Genomic DNA, 20,761 nt, shown 5'->3' on the forward strand with positions numbered 1-20,761 from the left:
AAAAGACAACCTCCCAAAGCTAAAATTGCCCTTTCCATTCAGATGCAGTGCTATACCCAAAACTGAAATTGTCAACACAGCCCGTTAATCTCCATTATAAAATATGTTCTTTATTTAGTAAAATTACAGCATTTGGTTGAATGATAGCAGTATTTACATACTGGTTTATGAGCTCCTGAGATGTTTCTCAAGCAAATAAAATAAGAGAATAGGTTATGGCTAGGTTATGGCTTATTGAAATAAGAGAACTGTATTGTTCCTAGGAGAACAACATACTGCTGCTATTATTGCTCCTATGCTACAAATATTTAAAACAATGCTGTACTTTAAAGGATTCAAAGCATGTATCATCTACCAAAATAGGACTAAATCAGTGGTGCATGCAGAATAGTCCTCAGTGATGACAAATGCAATCCAAAGAACCTACAGAAAACATCCAAATTCACAAAATTCAAACAGTCCTCCTGAAAATAACGTGCAAAATTTTGTATTGTGGCTATGCTCTGTAGAATAATCCAAATCCAGAAATGGATAAAACCTAGGAAAAAGAAAAAAAGTACTTCTGAAGAAAAGAACACCACAAACCTATTGTTGTCACTATTAATGATGTTACATCCCTACTTGCATCACCCAAATTTAAAAAAAAAAAATTAAAAAATCACAAAAGCAGCATGCCACAATCCACCAACAGAGACAGGATCAGGATAAATAGAGGACATGATAAAAAATTCCAAATGGTTCTGGAAAACAGCAAATACACTCAGAACCTCAACAGTTACATAGCTACAGTTTTCAATCACCAAATATTAAACATAATAAAAAGATTTGCACATAGCATCATCCAATGATACAAAAGATTTTTAAATATTTTTCAGCAAGACATCCTCTCTTGACTTACCTCTGAGACCAAGAGCTCAGTTCCAAACAAACCAAGCATTTTTTAGCAGATTTAAAAGCTTTTTATGTACTTTGCTTGTTAATGAGACAGTAGTTCTCTATGAAAATAGATTTTATTCAGTTACAACTATTTCTAGGGGGACTACAGAATATTAAGCCTTAGACTGCAGCATGGGTAGAACTCCATGGACATCAAAGCCAGCAAAGTGAAATAAATGTCGGTAAAAGCCACAGTCCAGGGCCAGAGCTGGCGAGGGAATCATTCCTTCTACCAAGCATGGCAAACCACAAACTCTTGTTGCAGAACACACACACATACACACTCAGACTCAAATTCAACCTGCAGGTCAGTGACTGATCTTCAGAAAATTTTAACAACTACTGTCAGCAGTAAAAGCACCCCTCTGGGGGAAAACCAGGCTTTTTATCTGTTTCCTGGTTTTTTCCAAAATGGTGACAATTTCCTAACAATCACTTTTAATATCTGACTGCAGGGAATTTTTTGCAGCATGCATGCCCCCATATACTAAATATATCATGTAACAACACCCCATTTGAAAAGTGTTTTTGGTAACTCAGAATTTACGTTTTCAAGTATTCTACACAGCAACAAAACCAGCATAACCTCTGCAAAATAAAAATCAAGTTAGGTAAGGATCTGGCGGTACAGACAGGTTTGCATATCAAGCATTAAAGTATTTTGAAATTATAATATTATAATAGCTAAAGCTTCACTTAAGCATATATTCCACAGCAAACTTTCCCCACTTCTCCATCAACAGTCCTCTCTTTAATTTTGTTTTCTTCATTCTTTATGTACACTGGTTATCATAAACCCTGACGTATCAAAGCAGCTTTGCAGCGTGTAAAGCTATGAAAATTAAGGATATTTAACAAATATTTGTAGTGTTTGCCAAGTCAAAAATAAGGATTTTTTACAGTTAGAGGAGTGTATAAATGTGTACATATACCTCAATATCTATGTATTTATATCTATCCTCCACACAGCTCACATGAGAGTCCAGAGCTGCGTGCTTAGGACACATGGCAGAATTGTGACCCAAACAAATAAATTTTTGAACTCAATACACAGTTGAACATATGAGCTTATAAGGTAACAGTTCTAAAAATAATTTCACCTAAACTAAGTTATACATTAAGGTCACATTGCTGCTATAAGATATAAAGCACCCTATTAAAAACAAAAAAGGCAAGAAATCAAGTGTTGTTTCAGTAGCTTAAAAAAAAATAAAAATTAAAAAACTCAAACCTACAAGTCTATAGTGATCCGCAACACCTAATGCATCCATCAAGTCCTGACTTCAAGGAGGCCAAAATGTTGTCATTGTCATGTTCTGCTGTGTGGTTCTGTATCTCCAGGTTTTAACTAATAGAAAGGCACAATCAGCTGGTGTGCATTGTATAGGTCAATTTATTTCCAATACTCTAATTTATGCAACATAAGCACAGAATTCCAGCTACAATTCTCTTACTGTTTGCACTCTAGGAGTAGACTTGTATTTTCTGCCAACTCCATTACATCATCTGAAAAAACCCAAACACTTTTTTTTTTTCCTTCCCCAAATCCCTGCCACTCTCCTTTTCCTTTTCCCCTCTCCCTTCGCAAGCCCTTCCAAACCACACGCCAATTACTGCCGCGAGCTTTATTTCGCTTTAGAGCTTGCAAAGCCCCAGCGCGCAGGGCTCTGGCCATTGTGTTGCCGGGGATGCCTCCATCACTGACCTTCGCTTTCCCACTCAGACTGTTACATAACGCACTGCCTGCCTGCGTGCGGCGACTGGCAGCCCGGGCGAGCGGCGCCGTGTGCCCAGCCCCCTGCCCCTGCCCCTTCCCCAGCGAGGCCCGGGGAAGGAGGGACATGTGGGTCAGCAGGTTAGCAGTACCAGAGCCCGAACAATTCGGGACCGCCAAGAAAACAGCCTCACCGCCGGAGCCGCCCGGGCTTCCCAGCACCCCCCTCTCCTTTTCGCGTCCATACAGAAGCGACAGCCGAGCGTTACATAATTTATGGGATCCCAAAGTTGCCCCCCTCCCCAAAGGCGGCGTAGCCGGCTGCCGGCTCCCTGCCGCCGGCCCCGCTCCCCGGCAGCACCATCTGCCCGCGCCGCCGGAGCGCTGGGCCGGAGAGCCGGGAGGGGGGGGCGTTGTGTAACACCCGCCAACTACGGCCGGCTCCGCAAACATCCAGAAAACTCCCCGACAAATTAAGGAAATTTTCTCCAGTGTTTCTGATTAACCTCGTTACATAAGGCGCTTGCATTCCAAATCCACTCTCGCAAGCTCTAAATATACCCCGCGCAGCCAAACGCTCCCTGCGCACACGCCCGTGGCCACCCGGCCTCCTCCGGCCGAGCCCGCTCCTCCTCGCCTCGGCATCCGCCGAACGGCGCGCTCCCTGCTCGCAAATCGCCTCTAATTAAATGTTTCGGCGTGTGTCATCTCGATGGCTTTTACTGTACGCGGATTCCCTGAGTGGGAAGCTGCCTGGGAAGGGGGGGGTGTGGCCAAAAGGGGAAAAATACTGTAAAACACAAGCCAACACATGATCAGCCATATTCCAACCTACAACCCAAACCCCCTCCGTCCGAGGAGAGACGCTCTCCCCACCACTGGCGGCCGGGCATCGCTGCCCCGGCCCCGCCAGCGGCTGCCGAGGGGGCTGCGCTCCCGCCGGGCACGTACTTTTCTCCGGCCGTCATTTCTCTCAACAGCCGTGTGTATTATTACATAGCGTTATTTAATTCATTTTTACCCATCACCGAGGGATTTTACCGAGCGAAGCCTCTCTAGCGCGCTCCCTCTCTTGCAGGAGCAACGCTTCATAAATTATTTACAAGTAATTAAAGCCGCAGCCTCCTCCCTCTCGCACGTCTCGGCAAACTCCGGTGGCGTTTGAAGCCGGGCCCCTGTCCGTGCCCGCGGCGGGAGCAGCCCGCCCCTCACGGCCCCTCACGGCCCCTCACGGCCCCTCACGGCCCCTCACGGCTCCTCACGGCCCCTCACGGCCCCTCACGGCTCCTCACGGCTCCTCACGGCCCCGTACCGCTCCGCACCGCTCCGCACGGCCCCTCACGGCCCCGCACCGCTCCGACCGGACCCGCACAGCCCCGCACGGCTCCGCTCGGCCCCGCACCGCTCCGCCCGGCAGCGCGCAGCTCTCCCGCCGCCGGCGCGGCTCGGGCGCTACCGCGGCTGATGCCAAACTTCAACCGCCCTGAACACCCTGAGAGCTGACCCGCAGCACTCCGAGACGCAGCCTGAGGCAGGAGAGGGCTTTGACAGCTGGCGGCAGAAAAGGGGGGATCGTTTGTTTGCAGCGTTTTATTCGGGGCTAAGCGATAAGACAATCCCCGGGCGCACGGAGACCCTCTGCGAAGTTGTGCACCTTCAACAACAGCAGCTACCAGATCATCCGATCCGCGATGGAATAATTTTTAAGATACACTTAAATGAATTAAGGGGAAAGAGCGCGCAACAGAGTGAATAAGTCACCCGCAAACCGCAAATCTCCTGTTTAATCACAGATCCCCCATTCACAACAAGCCACAGCACACCAGTTGAGAAACTGTCAAAAGGAGACAGACCGGGGGGGTGGGGGGGGGAGGAAGGACACTGCAGCTTTAAAAGTTTGTTCCCTTGAATCCCAATACTCTCGCTGTTGCTTTATATATTTATAAAATTATGTAATTTCAGGGGCACGGTACCCATCCGGATACCACAGGCAATAAACGAGAGAGACAGGAAAGCACCAAACACCGCTCAATATTTTCATTGCATTTGTCCCTCCTCCTGCAGCAATTAAAAGAAGCTATAAAAGTTTGCAAGGTTTTGCGGGGGGTAGAAGCCCGGCTTGTTTGCGTGCGCGGCTTTAACAAGCACGAGCAATAAACCAGGGGATTAAATTGCTGCATTTCCCCCTTCTCTCTTACCCCCCTCTTCCTATTCCCACCCACCCCTCGATCCCACTCCCCCGGCCCCCTCCCCCTTCCCCAAGTCTCCCTACCTCTGCTGCTGCTGCTGCTGGAGTAGCTCTGCCTGCGGACGGGAGCCGGCGCATCGCTTTTCCGGGCAGGCTCCAGGTTCACCGGGGTGTCCCTTGCGCCGGCGGCCGCCTCGGAGACGCTGCTGCCCGGCTCACTGGCTGCTGGATCGGGGGCTGCCGGAGCCGACTCCATGTTTTTCCCAATGTAGATCGCTTGGAGATGGCGAGCTCCTACACTCCCTCTATCTTCTGTTTCCAGCGCAACTCTATGGTAGGAAAGCAGAAGGGAGAGAGCGAGCGTGATCCAGATGGGATGTGAGCTTGCCTAGCTGTGACCACAAGCAGCGCTAGCGAGAGCTGCACACCCCCCCGCCCCCGCACCCCCCGCGCTCCGCCGCCAGCCCCGCGCCCCTCGCCCGGCACCGCCGCCCTCCGGCGCGGCCCCGGCACCCGCGCCCGGCTCCAGGAGGGGCGGCGGCCGCGGGGTCCCTGCGGCCCCCGAGCGGGGCCGGGGCCGCACAAGGTGCTGCCGCTGCCCAGGGCGGGCGGGGAGCCGGCCCGACCTCCGCCCGGGCCGGCACCCGACGGCTCGGAGCGATGGTGGGGCCCGGCCAACAGGGCCAGCGGGCCCGCGAGGAGCTCCCCTCTGCAGCCCCGGTACCAGCGAGAAGAGCTTCCACGCAGGGCTGTCTTCCCTCCCCCATGACTGTTTCAGCTGAAGCCGCATCAGAAGATGCCAGCTGTATTAAGCGTCTCAAGACCCACATGTTTAACAGCCACGCAGCCAGAGAAGGCAACGTTTCAGACAATACCTCTCTTTCAATGAAGTGCGCTTTGACATAGAGCAAAAGGTAACTAGCAAGGTGCCAGGAAACCTCCAGATCGGGTCTGACTTCTGCAAGCACCCTTGTGCAGTTCACAGTCTCAGTAATGGTCAATTCCTTGTCCACTACCTGATGTTAAAATCCAGTAACAGCTGCCACAAACACACCCTGGAGAACACATCGCTCCTGTAGAACAAAGGCCATGTTTCATGCAGCCCTACTGCCTCCTGTACAGAAGGTGCTAAAGCTGCCTGCTTTGACTGCTCTGACTAGAAGCATATCCTGAGTAGACCAAATCATGATATTTTTACTGAAAGCGGTTCAAGCTTTTTCCAAATGGCACTGGATCATGTGCAAGCAGCTGATATGCCACCTTCTGCCAACCAGGACTGCTGCTACAGCTTTCAACACTGCTGGTGCTGGTACCTGATGAAACTTACAGATAAACCCTGGGCAATTTCACATTCTGCAGTATAATCGCCAGTGCTGCACTGCTTTCCCACAAATGATGTCTGTTCAAACAGCTGTAAAACGTACTATGAGTCTACTTGCCCCTGGAGCCTGTCCACAAATGGATTACATCTTGCTGATAGTTCTTTTGGTGGAAGGGTAGAATCTTGGGTCAGTCGATTTGGAAGTCCTGAAGTTCCAATCCCCTGTGTCTGGAAAACAAACACCACAATAATTCTGATTACCTGTTGTCTCTTTCCATCTGAGAGGAATGGACAGTGATTGCAGAAGGCAGTGTAGCATTAAAAAATCCTTCTGCATTCACTTTCAGAGCATGAATAAATTTGAGGTGGTCAGAACTGGGCTTACAAATCTTGCCCATTGAGTAAACCAGGTCTTACTCTTTGTGATTAAGTACTGGGCATGGGCAGGTCTGGGAGCACACAGGGACACAGAAAGCCACCAGGATTTTTACCAGCATCAAGTAGAAGGGTCTCCAGCTGGACAGAAGCTGCTCCTAGAGAACAGCCTGCGAAGGAGAGCGAGTCAAAGTGGATGAGGGAAGCAGGAGCACCAGTTGCTTCCCAGGACTAATGTGGAGACTCTGAGCATCCCTGGAACACACACTCACACAGGCAAGGGGCACAGGCTTTGGGCATGGTCTCTCCAGAATCTGCAGAGGGCAGCAAGGTGGTCCTTCTCTAATGCAAGTCAGCTGGATTAGAGCTGCAATTTCCTGCAGAGTCTCTCCCCTTTACTTTTTGCTAATTGGCAGCCTCCAAACACAAGTAAGAATTATGTGATCTGTGGAAACCAAACTGCCTGTTAGCCTGAGAGAAAGCTTATCCCTCCCTCTTCAGATCAAGGTTTTAGCAGGCTGACCAGGCAATGTGTGTTGGGAAACTTGCCCAGCTAATAAAAAAAAAAGAACTTCATTCCTCAAAGCTGCCAGACCACTGCCTTTCACCAGTGCTGGGAACAATTGGACTACTTGCCACAGTAAGGATTATTCACGTGAGTGTTTTGCAGGACTGGTTTTAGTGTTGCAGCTACTTCAAATTATCAGAGAGCGTAGTGGGTTTTCTCTCCTTTTATCTGTTAAAGGCTGCTGATTTTTTGTTCACCTACCTTTGTTACACAGTTTTCATTTAGTGCATCTTTTTCCCTACTTTCTAAATCTAAACAATTTTTCAATTAGATGAGAAGGGAGAAGGAAACACTGAAGGCTACAATAAGACAACACAGTAGAGCTTTGGATTTCAAAGTAAATTGTGAGGGAGGGGAAATCACAGGAGTAAACCCAAATGCTTAGAACATCTGAATTAATGGAGAAGAAAAATTAGTTTTATGTTGTTTCACAACATCTCTCTCATAAATCACCAGCAATTAGAACCAGCTTAAGCAGGACAAATTTGTAGCATGTTTGTAGAGGCCACAGTCTAGGAGCATCTACACAAGCAGAAAGACAAAGCTGCTTTGCTCTAGCAAAAGGAGAGTGTGTCCACAAAGTGACCACGAGCAAAGGAAATAGGGTGACAGTTCACTTAAGATTTATATAATGGATGAAAACCATCACAACTTTTGTCCCAAACTCCCTCTCCATGAACCTGTTCTGCCAAGACATTTCCTGGGCATAGAAAAGGTCTTCCTCGTTCTTCAGTCTGTTTCTAGCTTCCAATCCCTACCAAGATGGTTCATTAATTTTGATCACTAAGCTTGTTTCAACAAGTGAGATGGCATTAGCAGCAAAGACAGGTATGCTGAGAAACTTGAGGATAAATGTTCAGTTAGATAAAAGAGAGCTTTAGAAATTGCTGCAGATATTACCTGCAACAGATCCTACCAGAAATGTCAGCAAAAAGGGACAAGTATCACCAAACATCTCCTACTGACTTAGCTGATTTCATGTAGCTACAATGATTAATAATTTTAAAAATTCTGATTTAAAAAGTCACATAAATCTTACATGATTCTGGAGTAGGGGAGGTATAAAGATCATCTGGACATTTTTTCAGTGGCAGAGGAAGTAGCAGAAGAGCCGTAGTACACACAGCCACCAGACACAGAATGCAGCTCTTGGGCAGGACAGACATGAGGTAAGAGAGCACACAAATATGTGCAACAAAACCACAGCTCACACAAGAACAGCACCACACCATTCTGCCAGCGTTCACTGCCTGTTAATGTGCTTTGAACCTGAGTTGTTAAGGGTCTTCTACACACATAACTAACCCAGCTGTTCAAATACCTCCCTCCAAAAAGAATGCCAAAGTATATTCCTGACCCAGGAGTTACATGAAACCATAGAATATCTCAAGTTGGAAGGGACCCATAAGGATCACCAAGTCCAATTCCCTGCTCCTCACAGGACAGGACTAAAACTTAAGACTAAGAGCATTGTGTAGACTCTTCAACAACAGTCCACATTCTGACATCTGGGCTACTCCTGGCCACACCACATACATGCCCAAGGAGACTGTCGAGCCTTCCTAGGAAGCTTTGTTAGCTCCAGTCTAGCAGTTGTACAGAACATATTGATGCAGAGATGAACAACCACGAGGGCAAAGCTTGAATAACATGGTAGTAACAGCTGTTCCTCCTCTACAACAAGTTCTTAAGAGTAAGGCACTTTTACTTCCATTAAACACATCCCTGTGGTTTAGATGTATTTGCAAGAAAAAAGAAATAAAAAAAATTCATGGATTGAAGACATTCAGAAGAGCAAGTATCAGAGCCTAGCAAGACACAGGACACCAACCAGGTCTTCAGTGCAGTTCTGATGTCATCGTGCTTATATACCAATATTCAAAGAAGTGTTTCAAATATATACACCTATTCTTTGTAATTGCATTCTGTGGCGTATCTTTTCATGGTTTACAAAACTTCAGTTAATTAGATTTTACAGTAGGACAAGAAACTGCTTCCACTGGAAACACATACAACAACCTCCTCAAAATTATGCAACCCATTAGGCTTCAGCAAAAACAGACAGACTGGTAAACTACAGGCATGGAAACTGAATATTTGGCAGTAATTAAATTAAACACTACCTGAACAGCATTCTCTCATACCCTAGATGAAAACAAAATAAAAAATAATAGGAAAGAAATAAGAGAACTGTGCTGGAGGCACTTAGACTGGATGCAGATTCAGTGGACCCTTTCCCACAACCTTTATCTCTAAGCAAAGTGGAAAGCTCATCAAACAGTTCAGCTGGAATTTGCACTCACAGACATAATTTTGTTTGTTTTAAAGACTGAGGAGCATTTGTTAACCAGCTAGCACGGCACAGATTCAGTGGAATCTCCTTCTTCCTGCTGTAAACTCATCCTGTAAACTATGAGCTGCTTTTCATTGTTTGTTAAGCCACTATTTCCACTTTCCTCTCCTGCCATTTGGATTCATTCCTTACTGGATTTTCTGTTTCTGACAGAAAGTGGAAAAGCACACAACATACAAAGTAAAGAATCCTTTGGGCTTATCTGTACAGCACACTGTCCATGATCAGCATCTCCTGATATAAAGAATAGCACAGGTCAGTTTTTAAAAATTCAAGACTTTCTATGAGTGAATTAAGGTAAAAGGCCCAGAATATCCACCTCTCTCAGCAAGCTGGTTTTGTTGCTGTTTTCTAGCAGATAGTTTAAAAAATAATTTAAAAATTTCCTTCAGCCAGATGAAGACTTTCCTTGCTTTCCATACGCTTGCAGACAACTTCTTCCTCCCACAAAGGCAAGCTAATTGAATTAGAAGAACAACTCAGCCTGCCCATAATCTCTGGAGAGTTGAAGGGAAACAGGGAAGAGAAGACTCTGATCCAGAGATATATTTTTGTTCTCAAGAAAACTGAAGATTTTTTAGTGAAGATCAGTAAATGAGATGCCATTTCTGAAACCTTGGATCAGTTCAGTCCAAAGTGGGTGTGGTTGATTTCTAATTAGCTCTTGCTTCAGTACTACCTTCTTCACTGTTTTACTCAAGAGCTGTTTCCTCAATTATCACAGTTATTATTGGATTCATCCATAATATCAGACTGATAACACACACTTGTGCAAAAAGACATGCCTCTCTAAAAGGAATTATAGGTTAAAAGCAGGTTAAAGAAAGGAGAAAAAAATACCTTGTCCTTGATAAAAAAACCCACAACATTCATATTGTCTAGATGATAATTTTTTACATGCCTTCATACATCTCTGTCATTCTCCCAATGAATTTCCACCAGTAACCTCACCATTTCCACCAGCACACCTTCTAAAAGGTGGGGAAGTTCCTGTACAAATTATCTGCTCCTTCCCACTCCATCCCAACCCAGCCATCTCACAAATGTTCTAGACAGGTGGTGGAAAGCTCTCCCAGATTTCCCATTGCAACAGCACAGAACTGCACCTGTAGCCATTCTGATTTGCTTTCTTTTTCTCCAGGTCACAGAACTTGATCTTCTAGCTTAGAAATAGAAAAATTACCTTCATTGTACATGTAACAAAAAAAACACACAACCCATCAGAATAATCAAGCAGCCCAAATACACAGCAGACACATTACAGCTTAGATGAGCATTAAAACTGAATTATGCCAGAAATGCAGAAGAGAAAGTAGTAATTTTATTTTAAATGGTCATGTTTTACATAATTTGAAACCTCATTTGATTTATTTAAACACTGTATCTAGTAAAATATTTTTATTTAAAGGAAAATGGAAAGCTATCTACTGCATGCAAAGGTCAATTTGTATTAAAGAAAACATATATTCTGCTGCTTGCTTTAACTCTTTGGGACCTTCAAGCTCCACAAAAGAAAAGCTTGTCTTTTATAGTAGTAAGTCCAAAATTTTATATATTTTATGTAGACTAGCAAGATTAATATGAAGCTTCAAGTATTATTCTGAAAAAAGAATCCTTGGAAGAGGAATTTCATAGTGAATGTATTCCAGCGTGTTAATGGAACAAAGACACAGTAAGACAGAAGAGATCTGTTTTTCTGCATTTGCAGATGAGAGGGAGGAGGGCAGAACTATTTAGCTTTCACAACTGACAGTTCTAATACTGTAAAAACAAATTTGGGAGTTCTATATGTTCTATTTGTTTTATATGTTTCTATTCCATTTGTTCATATTCTATAAAGGACTGAAACCCAAAATAAGCATTGCAATATTTTCAGCTTTTTATTCCATCTGATGAAAACCAGTACCTTATGACCAAACAAAATATTTAATTAGATCTGAAATTAAAAGATGTGTTCTGTGCCTTGATTTTTTTAACTTGCTCATAAAAATTATGTCGAGATACGTTTCAAAGTAAAATAATATTTTCTATAAAAATAAACAAAACAACAAAACCCAAAACAAATTTCTGAAACACATTTAAAAAGGAACATCAAGATCTTGTATGTTTTCCAATTTCTTCTTCTTCAATTGAATAAATCAATTAGAAATTGGAGTTCATTAAATTGATCCAACCATGGATTTTTGTAGCTAAAAAAGTCACTCCATTTGGGATACAGCTCTGGAGAGCTCCCTGGTTGCCTTTGTAGATGAAACATGGGGATTCTTACATATTATCAAGTACACAAATCCACACAGGTTGATCAGGAATAGCCACAAGAGAGACTTTAAGTGTCTCAAACTAGGAGCCTCAGCCATCCTCAAATCAAATTTCAGCTTAAGCAAGCCTAGCAATGAAAAAAATCCCAGCTCTCTAAATCTCTCCAGGCCTATGAATGCAGCCCTGAGACTGCTAATGCATCTCTCCTCTTTTCCTTTTTGAAAGATTTATCATTTTTATTTAAGAGAAAGCCATTATCTAAAAGCAAAAACAGGCTATGTAAAACATCCTCACAAATGTATTTGAACACACTATATGCTCTCATTTAGAAAAAAAATGATGCCTTACAGGTTTCATGTAAAAATAGAAAGCTCTTTCCTACACAAAGTTTGTTTTAGTAGTTGAGGTTTGAATCTTGTGACTGGGAGTCTTCATGATAACCCACACAGTTATTTGAAGTTTAAAGCAAAAGTAAAACCTGCTGTATTCCATAGATTAATCTCAGAGTACTCTTCCATTTCAGCTTGTCACTTACAGTAAATTTTGTGCAACATTTCTTTTTCTCTTTACTACCTTCCATAATATGTAGCATTCTTTCATAGTTCCTCATGGCCATCCTTGTTTCTATTGTAGAGATTTAACCAACATTTGAAAATGCCATAAAGCAGAAACTCAGGCAAAACTACCAAAGATTAAAAAAAAAAATAAAAATTATGAAAGTAAAATCCTAAGTAGGATAAATAACTAACTAACTAGGTAAATGACCAACATGAAAATCAGCTTGCTTACAGAAAAGAGAATATATTTTTTTCCCACACACTTCATGGCAGTGTTACCCCATGGACATATTAACAAAGTCCACAGGACTTTTCCCAGATTGGTTTTTGCAGTTTCCACCATGTTTCATCCCTGCAGGTCCGCCTCTACTCACCAAAGTAATCAACACGCATTTCACAGTGTGCTTGTTATCACCTTAGCATGATGGCAATCATTTGCCTCCTACTCAAGGAGAGGAGGAAATAATTAAATATTTACAGCACTAGCTTTACACTAATACAATTTTTCTTTAAGTTTTCTATAACCTTTATAATGCACTGATATTTTCCTGTAAATAAAATGTACATGTACCAGTGAACATGACTGCTGTGCCTCCCCTCCACCGAGACTCACAGCTTTACAAGTCCTTAATTGTGATTTTCAATTACCATAAGGAACTGAGAGATCAGAGAACAAATTTTCAAAGGAACAACAAGTGGTTCACTTTAAAGTTCATTACTAATGTTTGTGGCTTTTCATAAATCAAAACAAACAGGCAAGAGCAACATAGCAACTCTACTTTAGAATTTTTGATTGTCTGAATGTAAAACTGCATACTAGCAAATATTATCTTTAAACTCTCTTTTTTCCCTAATGCTGTAAAATTTGTCTGAGAAATTGTTTGAAATCAATTGGTTTAGACTTTGAGAACCAAAAGATTTATATTTCTCACAAAAAACCAAAGCCAACCTGAAATATTTTGTATCTAGTGATCACCTGTTTTCCACTGTGAATTTCAAGGTTTCTCTACTTTATATCTACACCTCAAAAAATGCCAAAATCTAAGAAAACCAGGAGAAAGAGGTTTAATGAATAAGAAACAATTGATTGGGCTTTTAATACAAGTGCTTTATGCCCCTCTGCATCAAGCAGACATGAGGCAAGCAGCAGCACATGACGATTTCCCAAAATGAATGGTATTAGCTAGTCCATCATTTCAGGTTCACAAATCCAGGAGAGCAATTTCATACTTCAGATTAAAAAGCCCTTATTACTTTTCTACCTAAAAATCTTCCAGCTACACTGTGGGATCTTGTGTCCTTTCATCTGGCAAGCTGGGACCCCGTCTGGTCAGCTCTGAGCTTATGTTCCAACACTAAAAAAAATAATAAAAATAATTTAGGAATGCCCTTTGCATCGGTGCTTAGAGTAGAAGCTTCATGTGATATAAAGTTTACATTCCATCTAATCTCATCTCATAACTCTATTCCATTGGGACATCTTTATCAAGGAATGGATTCTTGGTCTAGGATGCTGAAATTAAAAATTCCTTACTAATTAATTTTTAGTTGGCACAAATCAGAGTCTTTTTAAGTTCAGTAGGAACTGTAAGTCTATTCTCCTTGTTTAACCACTTATAATTAAAGATAAATAAATAGCTCAGCTCTGTTTTTTCCCCAGATGAACGTACTGATTACCACAGTAGGTTTTTCTGCAGAACTTCAGTCTGGGGATGTGAGATTTTTAAGAATCCAATTCTTCAAATGCTTTCCCCTGAGAGAAGAAGGGATGGGGGAGGTGAATAGTTCTGAAATTATCATAAAAACTTCCCAGCAATATTTTTTAAAAGCCCATAATTATTTTTAATACTTAAAGATGGAATAGTTGTTTAAATGACCACACTTGCACACAACCTCTTTATAATCAAGGTTGTGCACAACCTGGACTGCACACACAGACACAGGACAGCCACACATTTAGTCATGACTTTCTGTATCAGGTCATCAGCTAATAAAATGGATACCTCAGACTTCATGGGCAAGCAGAACATCCAGAAAGCAAAAAACTCAGTGTCAATGGATTTACACATATATATACATGAAAAGATTGGGGGCTTGGAGAAGTAAGGCTTGGGAAAGCATATAACTAATGAAAAATAAAATTAATAAAATGCTTTACATGATACATGCCTAAGTGTTTTGTTGAACTCAGACTTCATAAATACCAGGAATAGGGTCTTTAATATTCTCAAATTGAAAATGGACTATTAAGCCACAATATTTTTAAATGAGTAAAGCTTCCTCCTGAGGAAACAAAAAGGAAAAAAAAACCCAAAACCAAACCCTAAAATATAAAGTCTGTCAGGTTTTTCTTTTTAAGTGTCCCCTCTATTTGAAGTTTTGATTCAAGCTCAAGAAACTGAGTGGTACCAGTGGTCACAGAATTATAATAAAATATTTTACTGTTGGAAAACTAAAGTGTCTTTTTTGAGAGGTCACATGACAGCAAGTCTGTTCCCTTGACATCATCTATGGAACTATCCAGGGGAGAGTTAGAAGAATAACGAGCATCTCTATCATCACAGTGTTCACCCTGAAATAAATTTCCATCCACTGTGCAATCAAACTGCTCACTGCACATACTTGGTGCTTTGGCTTCTGGACCATCAGCAAAGCAGAAGAAACAACAGAGGTTCAAAACAAGCCCCTTGCTGAAAACATATGTGGAATGATTTCATGTTTTCAGAATTAGCTCCAAGGGAGCCTAAGCCAAGTTACAGTACTTGTTTTGCCAGCACCAGGAAGCAAGACATCAAAATAACCACAAATAGTTAAACAAGATCCCTCTGTTCTTGTCAGGCAGAGTGACACAGATGCAGCAACCTGTTTGAGTCTCTGAGGAGGTTAGACCAGGGAGCTGGCAAAGCCAGGGATGTTCATCACAGCCCTGCCATCAGCACCTTTCCCCCTCTGCCCTGTCTCTTTTGCTTTGCTCTGTTCCTGCTCTTACAAAACACCCTGGTTTAGAAGAGCTGCCCAGTCACCAGAGCCACAAACTCACAGTGGGAACAGCTCCAGCTCTTCAAATCTCCATGCTCAAGGTTTCAAAAAGGACTTGACTTACAGCTGGAGAATTTTGGGAGTCACCTCAGCACTGCCAAAGCCCAGGAGCTGTAGAAGTCTCCTGACAGAAGCCAGTCATATCAGAAATCATTGAACTGTAATACTCAAGTATTTACTCAGCTGTAAAACTGTAAAAAAGAATGTAAACATTCTTGCCCATATGTATGGCACTACAAAATAGTAGCAGCATATATTTAAGCTTCTATCCAGATGCTCCTTGGTTCGTGACTGTGTTGAATTCACACTATACCCACCTTGTCAAGTGCTTAAATGGTGGCAGGAAGCCATTAGGGCAAGTAGAAGAATGAACAAGGACGTGCATGGTTGAAATAAAGTGATTTTTATATTTAACTGCATACATACAGAAACTTGACCAGGGTATTCAGTGATCTGCACTTTGTGAAGCAGTGTTGTTCACAAATACTGAGTTCAATAAATAGCTTTCAAGCTATTAATGAAATTTCTGGTGGACATAAATAATGAATAAGAGCCAGCTATTCATTAGTATGCAATACCTGAAAATATCTGTTAACCCTCTTGATGAATCTGACCCAAGGTCTCCCTGCTACTGTGGGGAACTAATATTGTATCTGACAGAATACTGTGCTTTTCCTATAGGAAAGCAGAAAGAAAAAAATGAGTTAGTCAAATAAGCAAGCGATTTACTGCAGATTTGTAAAAAGCTATGGAAAAAATTCCTTTTAGGGAAAGGGTTCAAAGCATGACACGTCTAAAATATCCAAAGAGCATGCAAGCCTTCCAAGATGCAGAAGAGGTGTCAGCTTCAGCAACAAGTTGTCTGCCTAATCCATTAAGTCTGTTGCCTATGAACCCTCCCTGGCAACAGGGAAAGGGAGAGAGGCTCCTGCATAAAACCCACTTCATAATTTCAAAACTTTAGTCCTGACTCATCCCTGCCACAGACTTGCTTTTGGTTACAGAGAATTTGTTTTGTTTGATTTTAATTTCATTCTGAATTAGAGCAGCATTATTATTCTTGCCAGGAAGTAGAAGGGGTTAGTGTGCAGCTATTTCATATTTAAGAAAGATTGTGTTTAATGCTTTCAATTTTAGTGCCATTGCCTCTGCAGAATACCAGATATTTCAGTGCTTGGTCACTGCTACTTTCTTTATCCCAGCAGGTTCCCAATGCAAGCAGTTCATACACTGCTATGCCGGCTCAGCCAAGCAAGACTAGAAGTTTTGTGTTTGTACTGCCTGTGTCTACTGAGAATAGCAGCAATTGATGAACATTCTGAAAAGCAAAACCTCTAAATGCTCAAGAAAATAGCTAAAGCATTTGGCTCTCCAAAAAGAAGAAAAGATCAGATTGGTGTGCAGTTCACAAAGTGCTATGGAACCCACTCATGGCAGAATGTTCTCCATGTGCTGGAAAGACAAAGAGAATACATTTCTGCAGTTGCCCCCAGGAAGCCTTGTAGATTCCTAAATGGGTCCACACTACCACTGGCTTTATTCACAGATGAGCATTTTCATTTGGTCATTTACTGCAATATTTCTCACAGTTGATCTAATTTATGGACCAAGATCCACACTTCTAGACTCTTAAAAAAGACTAAAGGAAAAATTGGCAAGCTTTGCATTACCTCCCTTCCTGTTTTAACTCCAGAAAGGGCAATTTCTGGTTGAAAAAACTTGGGCACATCTTTGTAGTTTCATTAGGAAGAAGGATGCTCAAGTTACAGGCTTTAAAGGGCAGTTTCAAATCACACTTGGAACTCAAGGAGGTCTAACAAAGTAGAGGGCTACTCTGCTAGGGTGCACAGAATGCTTCAGTGCTGAGTATAAAGTCTCCTATGTTGTTTCTATACTAATGTTTTAACTCATTAATGGGTTTAATTATGCTGCACAAGCTAAAAATGGAGCTTTCTCAACTTATTTCTCCATATAAGTGATTTGGAAGCTTTTAATCTTCTCTGGTCAGGGTCTTTTATATGATGTGATAAAATAAACAAACACAAGCTAGAATAACAGAATAACTAATCTCTGAGCATTTTCTATGCACCATTAAAGAACCAGAAGAGGCAAACAGAGCTGCATTCTCTACTGGAACCTGAGAGGAGTCTCTAAGGGGAAAATGGCAGGGGTTAATCTTCATAATGGGAGAGAGAGCCATTTACCAAACAACAGATAGGTAAAAAAACTACATGCCACTTCCTGGATTCTAGAAATCTTCCTAAATCTCTCATTTTACTACATTTTTCAGTTTTCACTTTTATCCCTTCTCACTGATAAAAGTACCTGTAAACTCTACGTTTGAATCCATCTCAGCTCTACTAAAATGTCACAGGAAAATAGACTGTAGTCAGTGACCTTATATCAACTGGGCTACATCATGCATCTAGAGATACAAATGAGATTTGATACTTAGTCAGGTTTTCAATCAGGGAAAGTTGCACATCTTCATAATTATCACCCAGGTTTATGCAAGTTTACTAAAAACAGAGTTTTCCTGAAACTTGTTTTTCAATGGAATGTGCTGAGTATTTAGTTTTCTGACAAATTTAAATTATGTTTTCTTTAGTCAGAACACAGATTTTTATACTGATTTATCTGAATTTTTTCTCAAAGGCACTGGTAGAGTGTATGAAATGGTAGTATGAGAATAAAGACCTCTACTTGCAGAGGTCATATGTAGACAGAATATAACATAGTAATACTGAGAATGGTTACACAGGAGCACAACCTGAGAATTATTTTTGGATAGTGCTGATTATGAAGCTCTAGTCCCTTTTCAGTAGAGGCTCCTGTATCACCTTTGAAAATTAGGCTTAGAAAAAAAGAATTAAGTATTTTCAAAAGCACTCATGAGCTTTTGGAAGAGAATTCACAGAAAGGTTTCTGCACAATGACACTGAGCTTCACAACGTCTAACTCACAGTCAAACACAGCTTAAAACAATCCCCAGGGCCCAGTTTGGTGCCCAGGGCTGCTCCTCAATGCAGAGGGAGGGAGAGGCTGAGAAAAGGCTCACACGGAGCAGCAGAGATGTCTTAAGGCTGCAGACACCAAGTGAGCAAATCCTCACTGCAGGGAGACTGCTGCCCCCACTCTCTCAGCTTCCAATACAAAGGCTTTTTCTACCATAAACCAGAGGGTACACCTGTCTTTTATAAAAAGCTGCAGGAAGAACTCTTCATCTAATAGCTCAGCAGTTAGAGCTCTCACAAAAGTTTTAGGACAGCTCCTTCTGTCCTAAATTCTTCCTCCAGCCAAGGTCCACATCTTTTACACAGGGGAGCATAACATTTACAGCATCTGCTGTTGAAACCAGCAGAGGACAAGTGGGGAAGAGAATGGTGGGAGTCTATAAGGTAATAGTTACGTGCTGCTCCTTAGGATGCATCCCTACACAGTTTCCTATCCTAGAGGCTGGGAACAGACTTGATTAGGTAGGGGGCTTGCTAAAGTGACACAAACTAAGGTGCAAATACCACTGTCACTGATATCTATCTGCCCTTCTGGGGGAAGACGTCCAGAACATGCACAGATTTTCAATCCCTGCTCCTCAACAGCAAAAATGTCCATCCTGTGCCATCATCAGGCTGTGGTTCCAACACCTAAAACAGCTCAAAGACAGACATTTCTTCCACAGACATGAGTTTGCTGATTGGCACCATCACACATGATCTCCAGTGTACAGAGATACAAATCTCAATCTTTATTTCCATGTTTGAAAGCAACTGTAAAATAACCATTGTGACAGGACCTCTCAGGTCTTGCTGAACCCTTAATAAGCAGAAACCGAGTTGGAAGACAGTGCCTTTTCAGAAGCAAATTAACAACTTGCTTCTCTATGACAGATAGTGGTGTCCTTATCCTCCTGTATTCCCAGCCTCTGTTGAAGTTAAAATCCAAGAAGCTGGGATCCAGGAGACTCTTTCTCACAGCATTTCACTAAACCAGCTGCAGTGTATACAGGGGAAGCAGAGATGCTGAGGGGTACAATAACAGACCTCGGTGCACTGATTCTAGCTGGGGATCTGCAGGGGCAAGCTCCAGAGCAGAGAAACTTTCCAGTTCAGATGCAAATTAACCTCTCAGCATTACCCCCATAACCAGTGTTGGTGTGACCATAGTCCATCCCAGGAGGGTCACAGTGAGCAGAGGAAAATTCTGCTCAAATCTAATGAATGTGCTCTTGACTGGTTTAACAGCTTACCTCTACTTTTGAATTAAATGGGCCAGCTTCAACTCATAACTCCTCCAATATTTGGGGAACTGTCAGGAGACTGCTAAACACACTCAAAACTTCCAGTTTAGCTCCTCATAAATTCTATACAATCTCAATCCAGTAAACGCTTCAATCTCTGACCTTGTGATTGCATCTCCTAAAAAATATCTTTACTGCCAAAAGGTTTGGCTGCTCCTGCTGAAATTGTTCAGATGTCACCATGGCCTAGAAGCTTTCTGCAACTTTTCAGCAGCCACTGGTATAGAAGTGCACTGCCAAACTCCGACAAGAATTACAGGTACACGGGTATCTGAGAAAGTCCTTGCGGTTTTTTACTGGTTTGTGTTTGCAGTGGAAAATAATTATTTTGAGAGTGCACAACCAAAGGGTATATGATCCATAAAAGACATCCATTTATCATTTATAATGAAAACTCTTATGTTAAAAGTATGATGTTCAGCATTATTTTTTTCTGACTCAAACTATGTATCAATGCTACTTTTTGACACACAAAAGTTTCTAAGAGCTATGTTAGGAAGAACTTTCACACCTCAACGTTTATAGTATAAAACAAGATACAATCTATACTCTTGGTGCTTTAAACCTCTTTCAGCTGAGAAAATTACAGTGAGTAAAGCATTTGAAATGTCAGACGAATAGTATTAATTACAGGCACTCTCAAAAAAATCAAATAGTTTTTTAATTAAAACTTGATTTAAGTTTCTTGTCAAACTAAGAAGATTGCCTAGGTCTTAGCTGTATTTAGGCAAATGTCAGCAGAGTTTTCAGGCCTGGAGGAAAATATTAAGAGTTTGGTGCATCTGGTTTGGCTATTCATGTTTCTCATCTGATTGAGTTCTGTCCCCAACAGATGCTTGATGAAAAAGCTCAGCTGCCACACATTTTTACATCTCCTCTAAGTCTTAGGGGGGAAAAAAAGCAAACACAAAACAAAATTGGGAAAGGTACCAGAGAAACAGTGGGAGACACAGAGACTGCATTGCTTCCCTTTTTCTGAACTATAGAGAATTAAAAGGGGTAACTTTTTAGAAACCAGATGTATCAGTCTACCTGAAAATCATGCACAAAAGTGCAGTTTATCATGTCTGTAAAAGCAGCTGCCGAGGCAAAGGTAAAGTGCTGGAAGGAACCACTGACCTGTGGGTGTTTCTCCCAGAGCAGAGACAATTCAT

General features: G+C 42.1%; 1 protein-coding gene across 7 annotated transcripts in view; it reads right to left on the minus strand.

Annotated features, from left to right (window-relative positions):
- Nucleotides 1-20,761, minus strand: part of RORA (RAR related orphan receptor A) — a 396,157-nt gene that overhangs the window by 340,289 nt on the left and 35,107 nt on the right. For 3 of the 7 annotated variants that reach the window (XM_086849259.1, XM_086849262.1, XM_086849260.1), the window contains exons 3-4: nt 6,263-6,387; nt 4,923-5,167 (exon numbers count right to left, since the gene is read on the minus strand). In XM_086849259.1, the coding sequence (XP_086705385.1) occupies nt 4,923-5,094 (172 nt within the window). In that variant the 5' untranslated portion in view covers nt 5,095-5,167; nt 6,263-6,387. Of the gene's footprint in view, nt 1-4,922; nt 5,168-5,713; nt 5,912-6,262; nt 6,388-6,650; nt 6,906-13,533; nt 13,627-15,888; nt 15,986-20,761 lie in introns of those variants that run through there. The other 4 variants (XM_086849261.1, XM_086849258.1, XM_086849257.1 and 1 more) reach the window with 3 other exon arrangements.

The sequence above is a fragment of the Cyanistes caeruleus genome, chromosome 13, assembly GCF_971803275.1.
Source record: "Cyanistes caeruleus chromosome 13, bCyaCae1.hap1.1, whole genome shotgun sequence".
NCBI lineage: Eukaryota > Metazoa > Chordata > Aves > Passeriformes > Paridae > Cyanistes > Cyanistes caeruleus.